Here is a 21,964-nt window from a genome sequence, read left to right as displayed (position 1 = left end):
CCCAGTGACTCCCAGTGACTCTCAGTGATTCCAGTCCCCCTCCCAGTAACTCCCAGTAGCTCCCAGTAACTCCCAGTGACCCCAACCCCCCCCAAACCACCCCAACCCTCTTCCCAGTCCCTCCCAGTAACTCCCAGTGCCCTCCCAGTACAAACCATACCATCAAGTGCCCCAAAACCACCCCAAATCCCCCTTAAACCACCCCAAATCCCCCCCAAACCATCCCAAACCCACCCCAACCCCCCTTCCCAGTCCCTCCCAGTAACTCCCAGTGCCCTCCCAGTACAAACCAGTACTGTCAAGTGCCCCAAAACCACTGCAAATCCCCTTTAAACCACCCCAAACCCACCCCAAACCACCCCAACCCCCTTCCCAGTCCCTCCCAGTAAGTTCCAGTGGCCTCCCAGTTTCTCCCAGTGACCTGTATGTCCGCCCCCCCGCCCTGGGACACAGCGGAAGACGGGTGAAGGTTCAACTTCAAGGTGACGTCGTGGAACGTGGACGGTCTCAGGGCCTGGGTGAAGAAAGGAGGCCTGGAGGTGGGTTAAACTGGGCTGAAACTGGGCCAGACTGGGGCGCCCCAGAGAAATGGGGCTGGAAAGGACCCAAAAAGGGGGGATTTTGACCCAAAAATGGGGTGAAAAAGGTTCAAAATGGCGGCTGAAATGAGGGAAAACGGGGCAAAATGGAGCCAAGATGAGGCCAAAATGGGCCAAAATGAGCCCAAAATGGGTAAAAATGAGCCCAAAATGAAGCTAAAAATGGGTCTTGAAGTGGTTGAGAAGTTGGTTCAAAGGAAGGGAATGAAAATAGGCCAAAAATGAGGGATTTTGACACAAAAATGGGGTAAAAAAGGCTCAAAATGGCGGCTGAAATGGGCCTGAAATGAGGTAAAATTGGGCAAAATGAGGCCAAAATGGGTCAAAATGGGTCAAAATGAGCCCAAAATGGAGCTGAAAATGGGTCTTGAAGTGGTTGAGAAGTTGCTTCAAAGGAAGGGAATGAAAATGGGCCAAAAATGAGGGATTTTGACCCAAAAATGGGGTGAAAAAGGCTCAAAATGGGCCCAAAATCGGCCTGAAATGAGGTAAAATTGGGCAAAATGAGGCTAAAATGGGTCAAAATGAGCCCAAAATGTAGCTGAAAATGAAACTGAAAATGATTAAAAAATTGGTTAAAGAATGGAACTTAAAATGAGCCAAAAATGGCCCAAAATAACCCCAAAATGCCTCAAAATGGCTCCAACAAAGGCCTAAAAATGGTGCCTGAAATGGATGCAAAAAGCCTTAAAAAAACACTTAAAAGTGACTAAAAATCACTCAAAAAGACCCAAAAAACCTCTTAAACACAGATTCAAAGAAATTACTCAAAAAATGACCCAAAAGTGCCTCAGAACGACCCAAAAATGCCTCAGAATGACCCCCCACAAAGAGACACAAAATGGTGCCAGAAATGGATGCAAAAAGGGCTTTAAAAACCACTTAAAAGTGACTCAAAGTCACTCTAAATGACCCAAAAAAACCTCTTAAACACAGATCCAGAGAAATGACTCAAAAAATGACCCAAAAGTGCCTCTGAACGACCCAAAAATGCCTCAGAAACTCCCCACAAAGAGACACAAAATGGCGCCAGAAATGGATGAAAAAGGCCCTAAAAACCACATAAAGTGACTCAAAATCACTCAAAAAGACCCAAAATGACCCAAAAAAACCTCTTAAACACAGATCCAAAGAAATGACTCAGAAAATGATCCAAAAGTTCCTCAGAACGACCCAAAGATGCCTCAAAACCCCCCCACGAAATGGCGCCCGCCAGGAGACTCAACATGGCGCCTGAAACGGGCTCAAAACGGCCCCGAAACTGCCTCAAACCGCCCCAAAACCTCCCTTTCCCCCCTCCCCCCCCCCAGTGGGTCCAGGCCGATGCCCCCGACGTCCTTTGCCTCCAGGAGACCAAATGTGGGGCTGAGTCGGTGCCAGAGGAGCTGCGGAGCCTCGGGGCCTTCCCTCACCAGCACAGCCCCAGGGACCGGCCCAGCTACATCGGCGTGGGGCTGCTCAGCAGGACCAAACCCCTGGCTGTCACCTATGGCATGGGTGAGTAGCCAAAGCTGGGGCGCTGCTGGCCGTTTCCAGGCCCTGGGTGGCCGCCACAGGCTCGCGGGAGACATTTTGAGGCCTTCAGTGGCCATTTGGGGCCTTCAGGAGGCATTTTGAGGCCTTAAGTGGCCATTTGGGGCCTTCAGTGGCCACTTTCAGGCCTTAAGTGGCCATTTGGGGCTCTCAGGAGCCATTTTGAAGCCTTAAGTGGCCATTTGGGGCTCTTAATGGCCACCAGAAGCTCTCAGGAGCCATTTTGAGGCCTAAAGTGCCATTTGGGGCCCATCAGTGGCCATTTTGGGCCTTAAGTGGCTATTTGGGGCCCTTCAGTGGCCATTTGGGGCCCATTAGGAGCCATTTTTAGGCCTTAAGTGGCCATTTTGAGGCCTTAAGTGGCCATTTGGGGCCCTCAGGAGCCATTAAAGCCAGGAAAGTGACATTTTAGGCCTCTAAAGCCTCTTTTTAGGCCTCTAGAGCCCCTTTTTGGCCTCTAAAGTGACTTTTTAGGCCTCTAAAGCCCCTTTTTGGGCAATAAAATGACTTTTTGAGCCATTAAAGTGACTCTTTAGACCTCTAAAGTCCATTTTTGTGCCACTCAAGTGAATTTTTGACCTCTAAAGTGACTTTTTAGGCCTCTAAAGTGACTTTTTGGGCCTCTAAAGGGACTTTTTGGCTACAAAAGGGACTTTTTGGGCCACTAAAGTCCATTTTTGTGCCACTCAAGTGAATTTTTGACCTCTAAAGTGACTTTTTGGGCCTCTCAAGCCCCTTTTTGACCTCTAAAGTGACTTTTTGGGCCTCTAAAGCCGCTTTTTAAGCCTCTAAATGTCTTTTTAGGCCATTAAAGTCCCTTTTGGCTACGAAAGTGACTTTTTAGACCTCTAAACCCCCTTTTTGAGCTACTAAAGCCCCTTTTTAACCTCTAAAGCCCCTTTTTGGGCCCCTAAAGTGACTTTTTTGGCCACTAAAGAACCTTTTTGGCTACTAAAGTGACTTTTTGAGCCACTAAAGTGTATTTTTAGGCCACTGGACCCCATTTTTGACCTCTAAAGTGACTTTTTGAGCCTCTAAAGTGACTTTTTAGGCCTCTAAAGCCCCTTTTTGGCCACTAAAGTGACTTTTTGGGCCACTAAAGCCCCTTTTTAGGTACAAAAGTGACTTTTTAGGCCTCTAAAGTCCCTTTTTGGGCCACTCAAGCCCCTTTTTGAGCCAATAAATCCCCTTCTTGACCTCTAAAATGACATTTTGGGCCACTAAAGCCCCTTTTTGAGCTACTAAAGTCCTTTTTTAGGTACAAAAGTGACTTTTTAGGCCTCTAAAGTCCCTTTTTGGGCCACTCAAGCCCCTTTTTGAGCCAATAAATCCCCTTCTTGACCTCTAAAGTGACTTTTTCGGCCTCTAAAGTCCCTTTTTAGGCCTCTAAAGTGACTTTTTGAGCCACTAAAGTGCCTTTTTAGGCCATTGAAGTTGATTTTTGAGGACTAAAGTGACTTTTTGGGCCTCTAGAGCCCCTTTTTGGGCCCCTAAAGCCCCTTTTTATCCCTGTCTGTGTGTCCCCTTGCCAGGTGACCCCGAGCTGGACGCCGAGGGGCACGTGCTGACGGCCGAGTTCCCTGCCCTGCGCGTCGTCTGTGTCTACGTGCCCAACTCCGGGCGAGGCCTGGGCCGCCTGAGCTTCCGGCAGGCCTGGGACGAGCGCTTCCGCTCCTTCGTGTCCCAGCTGGACCGGTCCAAACCGGTCGCCATCTGCGGCGACCTCAACGTCACCCACCAGCCCTTGGACCTGAGGAACCCGTCGGGGAACAAGAGGAGCCCCGGGTTCACGCGGGAGGAGAGGGAGGCATTCGGGGAGCTGCTGGGGGCCGGCTTCCTCGACAGCTTCCGGATGTTTAACCCCTCGCTGCCCAATGCCTTCACCTTCTGGACCTACCTGAGCGGGGCCAGGGCCAGGAACGTGGGCTGGAGGCTGGATTACTGCCTGTGGTCCCAGAGGGGCAGGAAGGATCTGTGCGACAGCAGGATCGAGCAGCGGGCCCAGGGCAGCGACCACTGTCCCGTGGGGATCTACCTGGCGCTGGAGGGGGCAGGCTGAGGGGCAAAAATGGGGCGGGAATGGGGCAAAAATGGGTCAAAATGGAGGGAAATGGGGGGAAATGGGGCAGAAATGGGGGGAAATGGGGTGGAAATGGGGCAGAAATGGGGCAAAATGGGGGGAAATGGGTCAAAAATGGCTGAAAGTGGGATAAAATTGGAGGATAATGGAATAAATGGGTCAAAAATGGGTCAAAAAGGGTAAAAAAATGGGGGAAAATGGAATAAATGGGGTAAAAAAAGGGTCAAAAATGGGGGGAAATTGGTCGAAATGGGTCAAAAATGGGTCAAAATGCATCAAAAATGGGATAAAACTGGGAGATACTGGGATAAATGGGGGGAAATGGGCCGGAAATGAGTCAGAAATGGCTGAAAATGGAGGGAAATGGGTCAAAAATGGGGGGAAATGGGTCGAAAATAGGTCAAATGGCTCAAAATGGGTCAAAAAAGGGGGGAAATGGGTAAAAAATGGCTGAAAGTGGTATAGAATTGGAGGATAATAGAATAAATGGGTCAAAAATGGGTCAAAAAGGGTAAAAAATGGGGGAAAATGGAATAAATGGGGTCAAAAATGCATCAAAAATGGGGGGAATGGGTCGAAATGGGTCAAAAACAGGTCAAAAATGGCTGAAAGTGGGATAAAATTTGAGGATAATGCAATAAATGGGTCAAAAATGGGTCAAAATGGGTCAAAAATGGGTCAAAATGGGTCAAAAATGGCTGAAAGTGGGATAAAATTGGGGGAGAATGGAATAAATGGGGTAAAAAATGGGTCAAAATGGGTCAAAACTGGCTGAAAATGGGATAAAATTGGGGGATAATGGAATAAATGGGTCAAAAATGGGTCAAAACTGGCTGAAAGTGGGATAAAAAACCAAAACCCCTTCCCAGTCCCTCCCAGTTCCCTTCAATTTGTCCCAGTCCCCTCCCAATTGATCCCAGTTCATCCCAGTCCCCTCCCACTTCCCTCCCAGTTCATCCCAGTTGCTCCCAGTTCCCTCCAGTTCCCCTCAGTTCCCTCCCAGTTTATCCCAGTTGCTCCCAGTTCCCTCCAGTTCCCCTCAGTTCCCTCCCAGTTCATCCCAGTCCCCTCCCAGTTGCTCCCAGTTCCCTCCCAGTGCCCTCTCAGCTCATTCCAGTTGCTCCCAGTTCCCTCCCAGTTCCTCCCCAGTTCATCCCAGTTCCTTCCCAGTTGCTCCCAGCCCCCTCAGTCCCCCCCAGCTCATCCCAGTTGCTCCCAGTTCCCTCCCAGTTGCTCCCAGTTCCCTCTCAGTGCCCTCCCAGCTCATCCCAGTTGCTCCCAGTTCCCTCCCAGTTCCCTCTCAGTGCCCTCCCAGCTCATCCCAGTTGCTCCCAGTTCCCTCCCAGTTGCTCCCAGTCCCTCCCAGTGCCCTCTCAGCTCATCCCAGTTGCTCCCAGTTCCCTCTCAGTGCCCTCCCAGTTCATCTCAGTTCCCTCCCAGTCCCTCCCAGCTCATCCCCGTCCCTCCACAGTTCCCTCCCCAGTTCATCCCAGTTCCCTCCCATTCCCCCCCCTCCACAAACACACAGACGCCGCTCCGCCTCTCAGCCAATCATCTCTCTTTATTCCCGTTGCTGGGCAGACTCCACCCCCATAGCAACCAATCAGCGCTCGGCGCCCTCCTCTCTAAGTCCAATCAGCGCCCGTGGCCGCGCTCAGGAGCAGGAGCCGCTCCCAGTTACCTCCCAGTTGCCTCCCAGTGCCAAAGGTCAGTGTCTGGGTAGGCCGCACATCCATTCTGAGGGGAAAAGTGGGGGTTTGGGGCAATTTGGGGGGATAAAATGAGCTTTTGTGGCAATTCTGAGGGGAAAAGTGGGGTTTTGGAGGAGTTTTGAGGTGAAAAGTGAGGTTTTGGAGCAATTCTGAGGGGAAAAGTGGGGTTTTGGAGGAGTTTTGAAGGGAAAGGTGGGGGTTTGGGGTGTTTCTGAGGGGAAAAGTGGAGTTTTGAGGGGAAATGTGAGGTTTTGGGGCAATTTGTGGGGATAAAATGAGGTTTTGGGGTATTTCTGAGGGATAAAATGAGGGTTTGTGGCAATTCTGAGGGGAAAAGTGGGGTTTTGGTGGAGTTTTGAGGTGAAAAGTGAGGATTTGGGGTATTTCTGAGGGGAAAAGTGGGGTTTTGGGGTATTTCTGAGGGGAAAAGTGTGATTTGAGTGACATTTTGAGGGCAAAACTGAGGTTTTGGGGTATTTCTGAGGCATAAAATGAGGTTTTGGAGCAATTCTGAGGGGAAAAGTGGGGTTTTGGTGGAGTTTTGAGGGGAAAAGTGGGGTTTTGGGGTATTTCTGAGGGGAAAAGTTAGATTTGGGTAAAGTTTTGAGTGGAAAAGTAAGGTTTTGGGCTATTTCTGAGGGATAAAATGAGGTTTTGGGGCAATTTGAGGGGATAAAATGAGGGTTTGGGACAATTCTGAGGGGAAAAGTGTGATTTGGGTGAAGTTTTGGGAGTTAAAGTGAGGTTTTGGGCTATTTCTGAGGGATAAAATGAGGTTTTGGGGCAATTCTGAGAGGAAATGTGGGGTTTTGAGGGGAAAAGTGAGGTTTTGGGGCAATTCTGAGGGGAAAAGTGGGGTTTGGGTGGAGTTTTGAGGTGAAAAGTGGGGTTTTGAGGCATTTCCGAGAGGAAAAAGTGAGGTTTTGGTGCAACTTGGTGTGTAAGAGTTCCAGTTTGGTGGGGTTTGGATGCAAGAGTCTCCCCAGTCCATCACAGTTCAACCCAGTTGACATAATGGAGCGGCGGCTTTTATTGAGTGGCGGAAGGATCCGCGGGGAAAGGGGCCAAACCTCGTTGGTGGAGGAATCCCATTGGGGCACATCTAGATCCGGCTCTGGGGGAGAAGGATCCTCCAAAGCCCCTCCCAGTAGCTCCCAGTAACCCCCAAAACCCCTCCCAGTAACCCCCAAACCCCCTCCCAGTAACTCCCAGTAGCTCCCAGTTACTCCAAACTCCCTCCCAGTAGCCCCCAGTTACCCCAAACCCCCTCCCAGTAACTCCCAGTAGCCCCTAAAGCCCCTCCCAGTAGCTCCCAGTTACCCCAAACCCCCTCCCAGTAACTCCCAGTGACCCCAAACCCCTCCCAGTAAATCCCAGTAACCTCAAACCTCTTCCCAGTAGCTCCCAGTAAGCTCCAGACCCCTTCCCACTAATTCCCAGTAGCTCCCAGTAACTCTCAGTTACCCCCAAACCCCCTCTCAGTAGCTCCCAGTAACCCCCAAACACCCTCCAGTGACTCCCAGTAACCCCCAAACCCCTCCAAGTCCCTCCCAGTGACTTCCAGTAACTCCCAGGAACCCCCCACCCTCCAGTGACTCCCAGTAACTCCCAGTAACCCCCAACCCCCTCTCAGTCTCTCCCAGTACCCCCAAATACCCTCCAGTGACTCCCAGTAACCCCCAAACCCCCTCCCAGTCGCTCCCAGTCCCTCCCAGTAACCTCAAACCCCCTCCCAGTCGCTCCCAGTAACCCCCAAACACCCTCCCAGTCGCTCCCAGTCCCTCCCAGTAACCCCCAAACCCCCTATCAGTGACTCCCAGTAACCCCCAACTCCCTCCCAGTCGCTCCCAGTCCCTCCCAGTAACCCCAAACCCCCTCCCAGTCGCTCCCAGTAACCCCCAACCCCCCTCCCAGTAACTCCCAGTGCCCCTCCCGTCTAGATCCGGCCGTCGGACGTTGGGCGGAAGGATCCGAGAGGTGACGGAAACACCCGAGAGGGGACGGAAACACCCGAGAGGGGACGGAAACACCCGAGAGGGGGACGGAAGGAGCCGAAGCGCCGCCGGGTTCGGTTCGGGCGGTCCCTCCGTTACCGGGGAAGGGGCGGGTCAAGGGCTCCCGGGTCCTCCCCCGACGCTGCCGCGGGACAGGGTTCGGCTCCGGCCCCGTTCGCCTTCGGCCGAGCCGGAACTGGCGACCGAAGCGGTTCGGGACCGGGACAAGCGAGTCATGGTGGACGCGGCCACTGCCGGGAGGGGAGACACCGCGCTTTAACCCCGCCCACCGCCCCCGCCTCGGCCAATCGGCGCGCGTCTGTCCGCGCCTCAGCCAATCAGATGGCGAGGCACCGCGGAGCTTGGCCCCGCCCAGCCGCTGCACCGTTCCATTCAACCCAGGAAGGGGGGGGGGGGGACTTAATCGCTAATTAAAGGGTTAATTAAGGCGCGGGGGAAGGTCGTTAGGCTCCGAACACTCCCCCCCACCGTTAATTAGCTCCGCGGTGATTCTGGTGAATGAAGTGCCCCCCCCCCTTAATTAGTCCCAGTGAGGCTCCGAGGGTTAATGGGTTAATTAAGAGCTTTATTAAGCCGCGAGGTGGTTAATTAAGCGCCCTCCTAATTAATTAGAACCACCCCCAACACAATTAACCACAAGTCCTCCCCATTAACACACCGCTGGCGTGTTAATTCCCCTTTAATCACTAATTAACGTATTAATTAGCCCCTGAAACAACTAATTAAGCTCCTCTCCTAATTAATTAGACCCTTATTAATTAGCCAAGCCCCTCACTTAGTTAATTAGACCCCCCCACATAATTAGTGACGTTAATTAGCACACCACAGCGGCCTTACTCATTAACTAAGGCTTTAATTAACCCCTGAAGCTACTAATTAAGCTCCTTCCCTAATTAACCAGACCCTTATTAATTAGCCAAGTGTTTCTATTAATTAATTACTCCCCAACCAATGTCATTAACGATGTTAATTAGCAAACCAAAGCAGCCCTAAGTCCACTTAACACCTAATGAACCATTTAGTTAGCACCAGGAGCAATTAGTTAACCTCCTACCCAATTAATTAGACCCTTATTAATTAGCTGAGCCTGTCTCTTGATTAATTAGACCCCCACCCCCATCATTAACGATGTTAATTAGCAACCCAAAGCAGCCCTAAATCCATTTAACACCTATTGAACCACTTAGGAGCAATTAATTAAGCTCCTACCTAATTAATTAGACCCTTATTGATTAGCTGAGCCTGCCTCTTCATTAATTAGACCCCCACCCCCATCATTAACGATGTTAATTAGCACCCTACAGTGCATTAATGAGGTTAATTATCCCCCCCAAAGTGGTTCTAAGGCCATCTAATCATACATTAACCCTGCAATTAACCCCAAACCAACTAATTAAGCTCCTCCATAATTGCCCACACCCCCTCCTTAATGAGCCCTTCGTTAATTGCGCTAATTAAGGCCACTAATTAGCTCATTAGCCAGTCACTGTTGCCCATCCCCTGCACAAAGTACTTGAAGGCCTCCGTCAGCTTGGATGGCTGCGGGGGGGGGGGGTGGGGGGGGGGTGGGGGGTGGGTGGGTGGCCACGTGACGTCACAGGGGCGCGGCTTGGGCGTGGCCACTCCCCCTTCTCTGTCAGGCCACGCCCACACCGTAAGCCACCCCCCCACATTCCCCCCCCCTTTACCTGGGTGAGTTGGGGTTGGCCGCCCCCGTCTGCCATCTGGGGGGGGCAAAGGGGGCACTGGGAGTTACTGGGAGGGACTGGGAAAGGGGGATTGGGGGTGACTGGGAGGAGCTGGGAGGGGGTTTGGGGGTTACTGGGAAGGACTGGGAGGAGCTGGGAGGGGGTTTGGGATATACTGGGACGGGCTGGGAGGGACTGGGAGAGGGTTCGGGGTCACTGGGAGGGACTGGGAAGAGGTGGGAGAGGTTTTGGGGGTCACTGGGAGGAGCTGGGAGGGGAGCTGGGGGTGACTGGGAGCTACTGGGAGTTACTGGGAGTCACTGGGAGACACTGGAGGGGGTTGGGGGTAACTGGGAGTTACTGGGACTCACTGAGAGATACTGGGAGGGGGTTTGGGGGTCACTGGGAGTTACTGGGAGTCATTGGGAATGGATTTTGGGTAACTGGGAGTTACTGGGAGGGGGTTTGGGGGTTACTGGGAGTCACTGGGACGGGTTTGGGGGTCACTGGAAGGCACTGGGAGTGCCTGGGGTCAGAGGTCAAAGGTCACCTTGAGGAAGGGAGTTTGGGTCGGGTCGAGCTTGACAATACACTCCACCTGGGGGGGGGAGGGGCAAAGGGGAGAGGACGGGGCTTAACGGGGTAATGGAGGGGTCACAGCACGTGGCCACGACCCCACCCCCCAACCCCACCCAAAACTCACCACGGCGTCTTCATCGGGGGAGTTCTGACCGACCACCAAAAGCACGGGGCAGCTAGAGGGGTCAGGGGGTCACCACGGGGTCACGGGGTAAACGGGAGGTCACGGGGTCACGGTGGGGTCACAGGGAGGTCACAGGATCAAGGGGATGTCCTGGGGTCACGTAAGGCCATGGGGCAAGGAGGGGTGAAAGGGGCAAAAGGAGGTCATGAGGGCTCACAGAGGGGTCATGGAGGGGTCACCGGGAGGTCACGGGGTCATGGCAGGGTCAAGGGATCAAGGGGAGGTCGTGGGGTCATGTAGGGTCATGGGGCAATGGGGGGTTATGAGGGCATCACACAATAAGGAGGGGTCACAGAGGGATCATGTGCGGTGATTGAAGGGCCATGGGGTCACGGTGGGGTCACAGAGAGGTCACAGGGTCAGGGAGAGGTCATGGGGTCACATAGGGTCATAGGGCAAAGAGGGGTCACAGGGGCAAGGGGGTCATAGGGGATGTGTGGGGTCACAGGAGGCGTGGGGGGGTCATGAGGGGTCACAGAAAGGTCATGGGGTCATGGAGGGGTCATCGGGGTCACTAAGGGATCCTGGATGAGTCATGGGGGTCACAGAGAGTAAGGGGGGTCATGAAGGGTCATGGGTCATGGAGGGGTCAAGGGGGTTCCTGGGGCCACTGGGGGTCACAAGGGGGTCACAGGAGGAGTCAGATGTCAGGGGTGACTCACTGCAGGCTGCTGGCGCCACTGCGCTGCAGCCTCAGATCCCCGCGGCTGGGAAGGGGTTAAACACACCTGGCCTCTCCACAGCTCCCATACGCTGTGGTATAAGTTAAGAGGGGGCATGTGTTATTTGAAAGGGAGCTGAGCAGTCCAAGTGAGTGGGTATGAAGATAGCTCCCACAGGAAAGCAGCTGCCAATGTGACACCGTGCTGGCTGCTAGACTGCATGGGGACCTACTTACTACTGTAGCTGGGGTCTGCCTTCCTGCTTTCTTGTAACTCCCATACTCAGCGGTATAACTTAACAGACAAAATGTATTTTTTCAATGGGAGCTGAACAGAAAAAGTGTGGTATTGAAGATAGCTCCCACAGGAAAGCAGCTGCAAATGTGACACCGTGCTGGCTGATAGACTGCATGGGGACCTACTTACTGCTGTAGCTGGGGTCTGCCTTCCTGCTTTCTTTTAGCTCCCATACACAGTGGTATAACTTAACCGACAACATGTGTTTTTTTCAATGGGAGCTAAGGAGAAAAAGAGTGTGGTATTGAAGATAGCTTCCACACGAAAGCAGCTGCAAATGTGACACCGTGCTGGCTGATAGACTGCATGGGGACCTAATTACTACTGTAGCTGGCGTCTGCCTTCCTGCTTTCTTGTAGGTTCCATACGCAGTGGTATAATTTAACCGACAACATCTATTTTTTCAATGGGAGATGAGAAGAAAAAGAGTGTGGTATTGAAGATAGCTCCCACAGGAAAGCAGCTGCAAATGTGACACCGTGCTGGCTGATAGACTGCATGGGGATCTACTTACTACTCTAGCTGGGGTCTGCCTTCCTGCTTTCTTGTAGCTCCCATACGCAGTGGTATAACTTAACCGACAACATGTATTTTTTCAATGGGAGATGAGGAGATGAAGAGTGTGGTATTAAAGATAGCTCCCACACGAAAGCAGCTGCAAATGTGACACCGTGCTGGCTGATAGACTGCATGGAGACCTACTTACTACTGTAGCTGGGGTCTGCCTTCCTGCTTTCTTTTAGCTCCCATACGCAGTGGTATCAGTCAACCCACAACATGTATTTTTGCAAAGGGATCTGAGGAGAAAAAGAGTGTGGTATTGAAGATAGCTTCCACACGAAAGCAGCTGCAAATGTGACACCGTGCTGGCTGATAGACTGCATGGGGACCTAATTACTACTGTAGCTGGCGTCTGCCTTCCTGCTTTCTTGTAGGTTCCATACGCAGTGGTATAACTTAACCGACAACATGTATTTTTTTCAATCGGAAATGAGGAGAAAAAGAGTGTGGTATTGAAGATAGCTGGGATCTGCTTTCCTGCTTTCTTGTATTTTTTCCAATGGGAGATGAGCTGCTCCCGCACAAATTCCGCAAACCTAGGTCTGCTACGGGCCCGGGGTCCGTTGCGCCTCTCCGCCGTCACCCCGAAAACGGCTTCCTTGTGACGAAGGCTGCCCCCGTCCAAATTCCGCAAACCCAGGCATGCTACGGGCCTTGGGTCCTTTGCACCTCTGCACCGTAACCCCGACAACAGTTTCATTGTGACGCAGACCGCCCCCGCCCAAACCTTCCAAACCCAGACCCGCTGGGGGTCGGGGGTTTTTTTCCCCTCTCCACCGTCACTCCGAGAACGGCTTCATTGTGACGCAGGCCTCCCCCGCACAAATTCTGCAAACCCAGGCCTGCTGCGGGCCTTGGGTCTGTTGCCCTTCTCCGCCGTCACCCCGACAATGGGTTCACTGTGATACAGGCCGCCCCCGCCCAAACTTTGCAACCCAGGCCTGCTGCGGGCCGTGAGTCGGTTGCCCCTGTCCGCTGTCACCCCGACAACGGCTTCCTTGTGACGCACGCCGCCCCCGCGCAAATTCCGCAAACCCAGGCCTGCTACGGGCCCAGGGTCTCTTGCCCCTCTTCGCCATCACCCCGAGAACAGCTTCATTGTTGTTATGGAGGAATTTTAGCAACACATGGGTCAAACACTGTTGCTTAAGCCAATCAACAATTTTATTAATTACAGCAAGCGTAGCGGTAAGGCAATGCAGCGCTGGGCGACAGGGGGATCACCGTCCTGCCAACTGCCGCGCCGACTTCGGTCTAAGCTCCTCCTTTTATACAGTTCAACTTCCGGGTTTATGGTAGTACTCTGCGCATGTCCTTCTTGTTGCTGGGGCTCCTCTTCTTCTCTGCCACTTTAACGGTTCCTGTGTGGGTGAGGTTCCTGGAAAATATCGCTTAACATATTTTGCGTAAACCACATTCAGCCCTTACATCTTTAATTTGAACAAAACATGTTTATAACAATTCCCCCCTTTTTCTCTTAGGTCAATTTGTTTTGTTCATTAAATCGTTTTAGTTCATTTTTGCTCCATTCTAAATCTTCTTCCTTATCTGTATCTTCTAGAGACTCATATTTGGCTCTAATTAGTAACAGATGAGCTGCCTCTAGTCTCCCCTTAACTATTTCAATCACCTTATTAAAAATACAAGGTCCAAATGTCAAACCTAAAATTAATAGGATCAAAGGCCCAGCTATCGTAGACAGCAGGGTAGTTAACCATGGGGAATGGTTAAACCATGTTTCGTACCAACTTTGGTGTGCTTCTCTTTCTCTTTCTCTTTTCTCCAGCTGTTTCCGTAATTCTCCTAAGGTATCTAATACAATACCAGTTTTGTCTACATAAGTACAACATTCCTCTTTTAAGGCTACACAAAGTCCTCCTTGTTGCCAAAACAGCAGGTCCAGTCCCCGTCTATTTTGTAGTACTACTTCTGATAAAGATCTAACGGAATTGGTTAATGCTGTGATAGACTCATCTATTTTTTTCAAATCTTCGTCTACTGAATGTCTTAAAGCGTTTAGTTTCTGTGGCTGGGTAATTAGGGCAGCAGCCCCTGTGCCTACTCCAGTTCCGGCTACTGTCAGTAGTATTGCTAGTGTGAGGGCTGAAAATGGCTCTCTCTTAACTACATAATGTCTTTGAGATGTTGGTTGGCGGTTCAGGACATAGTCTTTAGGATGGTAGATTATCTTAGGAACAATAAGGACTTGTACACAAAAATCATTAACGCTTTTCAGAAGAGTGACAGATACACAGGGGGATACCCCTGTTTTACTGCAAACCCATTTAGCGTTTTTAGCTGGAATAAGCCAGTCTGCCCCTTTAGGTTGTATAGTCCGGTTGCATAAGTTGTTATTTTGGACACTAACATTTCCTATACATGTTCCTTTTCCTGTAACTCTAAAGAGAGTAATTCCTGGGGCTTGTTCAGTTACATTTCTGCTTGTCCATTGACATTCAGCGGGATTAGTGCCGTTGGCTCTTTTTATCTTTGCATCCAGCCCAATGGCTTCATAGAAGGGGGGTCGGATGTCATAACATAGCCAACATTCTCTAGTTAGATTTGGAAATGTTTGATTAAGTACTTCTAAGCTAGCTTGCATAACTTCCCACAAGACACTGTAAGTTCTCGCGGATGGAATCTGAAGGCTGGGGGTAGTTATAGTATGCTCTGACCTTCCTGGGGTGATGTTTGTTGTGTTTTGGTTAGAGGAGTCGTTCTTACCGGCTGAGGTAGGACGCTCCTTTTGATCTTCTTCTATTGCTGCATTTGGACCTATTAGATGACTGTTTTTCGGAGCTAATTCCTTTTTTATCAGAAAGTGTCCCCCTCGATCCCTTCCTGTCTCCCATAGCCTAACTCCCCATGTTTTCCCTACCAGCCAGCCAAGGTCCGTGGGGTTGCTTATATTAATAAAAAAGGTCGTGCAGGAGGTTGAATCCCAATCAGCCCCCACAGCCACAGCCTGCCACACATTAGTAGGTTTACATCCTTGTGACCATCCAATATGTATGTATTTGTCAGGCCCTCCACCTGGGGTAAATCCGTGAGCGACAGTTTCACAACCCCAGTATCCACAATAATATTCCCCGGGGTAATTGCAATAGCTCTTTCCCGGATTTGAGGCTGGACAAAAGTAAAAACCTAGTTTTGTAAGACATGGCCATCCTGATGCTCCTGGTAGGAGTGCACATAAGTTGGTATCAAATGAGGGTGCCCCTGGTGTGGTTATACTCCGTAAAACCTTCTGATCCTCCCACCTAATCAAGCTCCATTTATAAGGTTGGTGTGGGCTAGCTTTTACACCCTTAATCCATAAAAGCAAAACTAACAATAATAACTTCAGAGAAGTAGCTTTTTCATTGCCTTGACTATATTTATATGTTCCAATTCCTCCCCTAATTTCATTCCCAGTCCCTCGGCATTTCCTGCTCCATAATTTCCTGGATCCACCTATTCCTGGGGCTTGCCTTCCACTTTCTTTTTGCCCTCTGCCTCGCCCGTCGACTCGGTTGCTTCGAGACACGGGGTGACCCATCTTCTCGGCAGCAGGGGTAATCTTCAGGAAGGGTTGTCCGCCCTTTCTTTATAGATCTTTGGATATAGGTGTTCCAGTTACGATTTTTAATGTCGGGAGAGTCGCACCTTGGGTTATTCACCTGGTGTCGACAGACTCCTCTCAGGATTCTTGCCACAAAGGGAGCCGGTTCATTCGAGTGATATCAACACAGAGCAGGGTTAATTCTTTGTATCACTCTCTGAATTCCAGTTCTAAAGTTCCATTCTCCACCCTTATTCTTAAGGCCGAATCAGTTGATTCTTATTAAACCTCCTAACAGGGGTAACAGACACCCCTGGGTGGGATCCCTCTTATGCAATGAGTCCACCACTTTTCATCGTAAACTAATCATTGATAACACACACAAGATAGCATTTAGTCTTATAACATAAGCTAATACATCTAATGCATATATCACTTGCGTAAATATTTCCTTTCGACTCTGAATGTCAGTTGGTCCATTAATACTATTTAGTCAATTTGGTCCAGTTTTCCGACTCAGTTTTACTTTTAATTCTCCTGGAGGACTTGTTACTTCCCATTCAGGCTTTGGCACAGGTCCTTTAATTCGGCTGGCATGAGTCCATCCGCGCTCGGCAGTTCTCACAGCAGTATTGGTTGTAAGAAGTACTAGGTATGGACCCTCCCAGTGTGGTTGTAGGTTATTTTCTTTCCAGGTTCGAACCAGGACCCAGTCTCCAGGTTGCACCTGATGTAAGTTAATGTTTAAGGGTGGTCGTTGTACAATCTGCCCTTTTTCCCATAACTTGTTTCTGAATGCCATTAATTCTGTAACATATGTTTTTAACAGCTTATCCATAACTCCTGGGTGATCTCGGGGTATCCCCACTTCATACGGCATTCCATATAACATTTCAAAAGGAGATATCCCTAAATCTGCTCGGGGTAATGTCCTCAGATTTAGAAGTGCTAGTGGCAAACATTTAACCCAATTAAGTCTCGTTTCTATCATAAGCTTTGTTAACTGTTTCTTCAGTTCTCCATTAACCCTTTCCACTAGCCCTGAGCTTTGAGGGTGCCAAGGGGTATGTTCTTCCCACCTTATCCCTAATGCATCCGATAGAGCTTTTATAACCCTGGAAGTAAAATGGGGTCCCTGGTCTGAATCAATACTTTCTGCCACTCCATACCTGGGTATTATATTTTCTAACAAAACTTTGGCAACAGTTTGTGCAGTCGCCCTTGCGGTGGGGAATGCTTCTATAAAGTGTGTTAAGTGGTCTATCAAAACTAGGATATATCTGTATTTACCCACTTTTGGAAGCTCAGCGAAATCTATTTGAATTTTAGAAAAAGGCCTTACTGCCCCTGGGCGACCCCCTTTTGGTAGCTTTCTCTGTACGGACCGATTTACTCGCAAACAAATTTCACAGTTGCGAGTTATTGATTTTGCCAGATCATGTATTCCAATGCTCATATATTTAAGGGCAAATTGATCAATGAGAGCCTGGCTTCCCCAATGAGTTTTCTGATGTATCCTAGACAATAATTGGAATGCTACTGCCTTAGGCAATACTTCTCTTCCATCAGGTAACTTCCATCTCCCGTCTGCGTTTTGTTGGATCCCCATTTTTGTTAATTTTTGTTCCTCCCGTGAGGTAAAACAAATGGGGGAAGTAGGAGAGTCCTCTGTTGGTTTAGGACTTGGATTAATTTGCTTTATCATCTTTACCTGCAAGGCAGCCTTTTTAGCTTCTATATCAGCCCGATTATTTCCCCTTATTTTTAATTCCGTTCCCGATTGATGTCCCCTGATGTGAACTACTGCAATTTTGGTTGGGCCCCTTAAGGCTTGTAATACCTCTCTGATCAGTTCTTGATGTATAAGATCCCTTCCCTGTGAATTAATTAAGCCTCGTTCTTCCCATATTTTTCCAAATGTATGTATTACCCCATAGGCATACTTCGAGTCTGTATAAATAGTCCCTACTTTCCCTTTTAGCCTTTTTAATGCTTGCAAGATTGCATATAATTCACATGCTTGGGCAGACCAAGTAGGGTCTAAGGGTCCAGCTTCCAATACTTCTAAAGTTGTTCCAGTTACTAATGCATATCCTGATTTGCGTTTTCCTTCTACTACTTTGGAAGACCCGTCCACAAATATCACTTCTCCCTCAAGGAGTTCTTCTTCCTCTAAGTCTGGCCTAATTTTTGTCTGTTCCTCTATGGTTTTTAAACAGTCATGAGTTAAGTTTTCTGTCTGTATCGGTTCTCCAAATAAAAATTGGGCTGGGTTTTGCAGTGATGTGGTCTCTAGACTTAGACTAGGGGCTTCTAGGAGAATCCCTTCATATTTTAAAAGCCTTGCGTCCGAAATCCATTTTTCAGCTTTTTGATTCAAAACATTTCGTACATTGTGGGGAGATAATATTTTTAGAGTGCTGTTAAAAGTAATTTTCCGGGCTTCTTCAGCCATTAGGGCACATCCCACAATTGCTTGCAAGCAGGTAGGCCATCCTCTGCTTACAGGATCTAATAATTTAGAAAGATATCCTATGGGTTTCTTTTTCCCTGCCCATTCTTGAGTTAATACTCCATATACTGTTCCATTGTCAATGTTTATAAATAAATAGAATGGTCTTTTTAGATCTGGTAAACTCAAGACTGGAGCATTCGCAAGATCCCTTTTTATTACCTGCAATTGGTCTTCATCTGAATTCTCCCAACTCACACGATTAGAAGCAGTGAGTTTAGTATATAAAAACTTTACTTTACTGCTGTAGTTTTCTATCCACATTTTACAGTATCCTAACAATCCCAATAACTGTCTGATTTGTCTCTTACTTTTTGGGACTGGTAAAGATAAAATTCCTTGCACTCTTTCCGGATCTATCATTTTCTCTCCTTTTTCAATATAATGCCCTAGATATTTTACTTTTTCTTCTGTAAACTGCAATTTGGATTTTGATACCTTCAACCCTTTAAGTCCTAGAAAGTTCAACAGTTTTATGCTTCCTTTCCTCACTTGATCCTCCGTTTGTCCCGCTATTAAAAGGTCATCCACATATTGAATTAAGGTTAATCCCGGGTCAAGGACAAAATCTTGGAGGATTTGTTCCAATGCTTGCCCAAACAAATTGGGACTTTCAGTGAACCCCTGAGGGAGTACTGTCCATCTGAGTTGTTGTTTGCGTCCAGTGTCTGGGTCTTCCCACTCGAAGGCAAAGTAATCTCGACAACTTTCGTCCAAAGGGCAGGCCCAAAAAGCATCTTTTAAATCTACTACACTATACCACAAATTTTCAGGTCCTAACTTGCTTAGGAGGGTATAGGGATTAGCCACTACTGGGAATCTAGATAATGTGCGTTTGTTAATTTCTCGTAAATCATGTACTAATCTATATGTTCCATTGGGTTTCTTTACCGGCAGGATTGGAGTATTAAAAGGAGACATACATGGCTCCAATAGTTTTTGGGATATTAGTCTCTCAACTTCCGGTTTGAGTCCCTTTTGTCCTTCTAGGGATATAGGGTACTGCTTAAGTCGGATGGGTTTATCTGGATCCTTAAGTGTTACTTTAAATGGTGTAATATCCAATCTGCCTACCGTTTCAGAAGTATACCATACTTCAGGATTAATCTTTTGTTCATCTTCAATCGTAAGTTTAAACAGCTTAATTCCTAATCCTCCTTGTTTGATTTCTAATCCTATTCCTAATTCTATCATCAGATCTCTCCCTAATAGATTGAAATCAGCTTCAGGGACTAAAAGAAAATTACCCATACTCATTCTGGATTCTGTTTCTATCAATACTTGTTGTATAATACCCACTTTGAAGGGTTCTCCTTTTGCCCCAATTACTTGGGCAGTCTCCCTGGATAATTTACATCCAGGGGGTATATGTTGTATAGTAGATCTCTCTGCCCCAGAGTCTACCAAAAACTCTACTTCTTGCGCTTGGGGACCTATTTTTAATTTTATCAAGGGCTCATTGTTCGTACGTGTCCCCAATATGTAGAGCCCCTGACTCCCCTATTCTTCCTTAAATATCCTTTCATCTCTGATTCTTTGTCTACAATTCTTTTTGAGGTGTCCAGATTTCCCACAATAGTAACAGGTGGGCAATTCTTTTAAGTTTCTCGGTTTTCCCTTGGGTGGCATTTCTGGAGGGGTTCTGTTAGGCCGTCTCCCCTCCTGTACTGCTGCTACCATAATTTTTACTTGCTTCCTATAACTCTCTTCCATGATTTTTGCTTGTCTACGATAGCTTTCTTCCTGTCTCCGCACATACACTTTCTGCGCCTCTCTCAATAATTCATCCAGGCCTCTCTCTTGCCAATTGTCTAATTTTTATAGTTTCTTCCTAATGTCTTCCCATGACTTGGCTACAAACTGTGTCTTCAGCAGGGCCTGGCCTACTGGGGTGTCGGGATCTACTCCCGAATAAAGCTGTAAATTCTTTCTTAGTCTTTCTAACCACTCAGTCGGGGTTTCTTCTTTCTTTTGCCTCTCATTAAAAGCCTTATTTATGTTCTGTCCTCGCGGGACGGCTTCTCTTATTCCCTGTATAATTATAGTTCTCAGGTCCTGCATATGACCTCGATGTTCCATATTTTGATGATTCCAATTGGGGTTTTGCAGTGGCCATTTAAGGTCTGCTTGCGGGCCCTGCACATGCTGGGCATCCCATATACGCATTCCTGCCCGCCTAATCATATTTTTCTCTTCTGCAGTGAATAAAATTCCTAGGATTGACTGCAGTTCTTCCCAGGTATAGATATTGGGACCTAGAAACTGATCTACTCTTTCTGATACTCCCAGTGGATCTTCCAATAAGTTGCCCATTTCCTTTTTAAAATCCCTTACATCTCCCGAATTGAGAGGAACTGATATAAATCCTATTCCAGGCTGTGGTCCCCCCATCAGCATTTCCCTTAAGGGGTAAAGATTTTGCCGCCTTGTCCTTTGTCGGGTGACGGGTCCCCTTGGTAAATGATCCTCTTGTCCCTGCATGCTCTCTTGTTCTGGTAATGGGGGAGCTTGCGGGGGTGGGGGCTCGTCCGGGATCTCGGGAGGTACATAGGGAGGGGGTATTAGGGGTACTTCCTCCTCTTTCTTATTCCTTTTCTTGTTCCGTTGGCAATCGTTTTCCTGTTTTAAATTGAATACTGCAACTCCCGGAGCTTCCATCCATATTGCAGCGTAATCGCTTTCCTCTTGACTAAAAGGTATTTTACTATTTACATAAAAGTTCAATTTTTGTCTCACCCAATCTTCAGATGACCCATACATTGGCCAAAACATATTTCTAGATATCTCTTTCCCACCCCACACCTCAACACAATAATGTATCATTTTGGCCTTGTCCTTATTTCTTGTCTCAGGATAATGCTTCCACTCGGCTAGCATGAATCCTAATGGACTATTCTTAGGTATAGGTGGGGGTTTTATGGGTGAAGGGGGCTTGCTTTTCCCCTGTCCCATCTTCTGGAGCACCTTCCTCTCGTTCACGTGTGTGCACACACTCGCTTCCCTGTTTTTGTGGCCCAGTCCCTCGCGGGAGATGGGAACCGCACTACTCACAGGTCCGCACTCACTTGGAGAATCCGGCTGCCAGTCCTCCTCTCACACACACTCACATTCGCCGTGCTCCAGGATTCCCAACCCAGCCCGAACGGATCTCCCTGCCCAAAAGGGGCAGTTACTTACGCGTCCCTGCGTCTTCGTCCGGACCTCGAGTGCACTGAGCTTATAGGGTTTTTCCTTGCCTTATCGTTACAATTTAGGTTCGTCGGTGAGAGTAGGATCCCGGCCTCAGAGCCAGGGGCCGCCTATACAGGCGGGGCGCCTCCCCTGACTCCTCCTGCCGGAACTATATTCTCATCCGAGTCACGGCACCAAATTGTTATGGAGGAATTTTAGCAACACATGGGTCAAACACTGTTGCTTAAGCCAATCAACAATTTTATTAATTACAGCAAGCGTAGCGATAAGGCAATGCAGCGCTGGGCGACAGGGGGATCACCGTCCTGCCAACTGCCGCACCGACTTCGGTCTAAGCTCCTCCTTTTATACAGTTCAACTTCCGGGTTTATGGTAGTACTCTGCGCATGTCCTTCTTGTTGCTGGGGCTCCTCTTCTTCTCTGCCACTTTAACGGTTCCTGTGTGGGTGAGGTTCCTGGAAAATATCGCTTAACATATTTTGCGTAAACCACATTCAGCCCTTACATCTTTAATTTGAACAAAACATGTTTATAACAATTGTGACGCAGGCCGCCCCCGCCCAAATTTCGCAAACCCAGGCCTGCTACGGGCCTTGGGTCCGTTGCCCCTCTCCGCCGTCAATCCGACAACGGCTTCCTTGTGACGCACGCCGCCCCCGCGCAAATTCCGCAAACCCAGGCCTGCTACGGGCCCAGGGTCTCTTGCCCCTCTTCGCCGTCACCCCGAGAACGGCTTCATTGTGACGCAGGCCGCCCCCGCCCAAATTTCGCAAACCCAGGCCTGCTACGGGCCTTGGGTCCGTTGCCCC

General features: G+C 48.9%; 1 protein-coding gene and 1 pseudogene across 1 annotated transcript in view; one reads left to right on the top strand and one right to left on the bottom strand.

Annotated features, from left to right (window-relative positions):
- The first annotated feature begins 425 nt into the window (after positions 1–425).
- Positions 426–4,191, top strand: LOC133629521 (DNA-(apurinic or apyrimidinic site) endonuclease-like; annotated as a pseudogene).
- A 3,841-nt stretch (positions 4,192–8,032) lies between these two features.
- Positions 8,033–21,964, bottom strand: part of LOC133629520 (protein NDRG2-like) — a 39,863-nt gene continuing 25,931 nt past the window's right edge. Inside the window, exons 3-8 of the mRNA XM_062020175.1 lie at positions 11,053–11,097; positions 10,331–10,382; positions 10,178–10,225; positions 9,628–9,663; positions 9,427–9,478; positions 8,033–8,169 (exon numbers count right to left, since the gene is read on the bottom strand). Coding sequence (XP_061876159.1) covers positions 8,033–8,169; positions 9,427–9,478; positions 9,628–9,663; positions 10,178–10,225; positions 10,331–10,382; positions 11,053–11,097 — 370 coding nt within the window. The remainder of the gene's footprint in view (positions 8,170–9,426; positions 9,479–9,627; positions 9,664–10,177; positions 10,226–10,330; positions 10,383–11,052; positions 11,098–21,964) is intronic.

The sequence above is a fragment of the Colius striatus genome, unplaced genomic scaffold (genome assembly GCF_028858725.1).
Source record: "Colius striatus isolate bColStr4 unplaced genomic scaffold, bColStr4.1.hap1 scaffold_59, whole genome shotgun sequence".
NCBI classification, from domain to species: domain Eukaryota; kingdom Metazoa; phylum Chordata; class Aves; order Coliiformes; family Coliidae; genus Colius; species Colius striatus.
The sequence above is the reverse complement of the archived record's forward strand: the minus strand, read 5'-3'. Positions and strand labels throughout refer to the sequence as shown.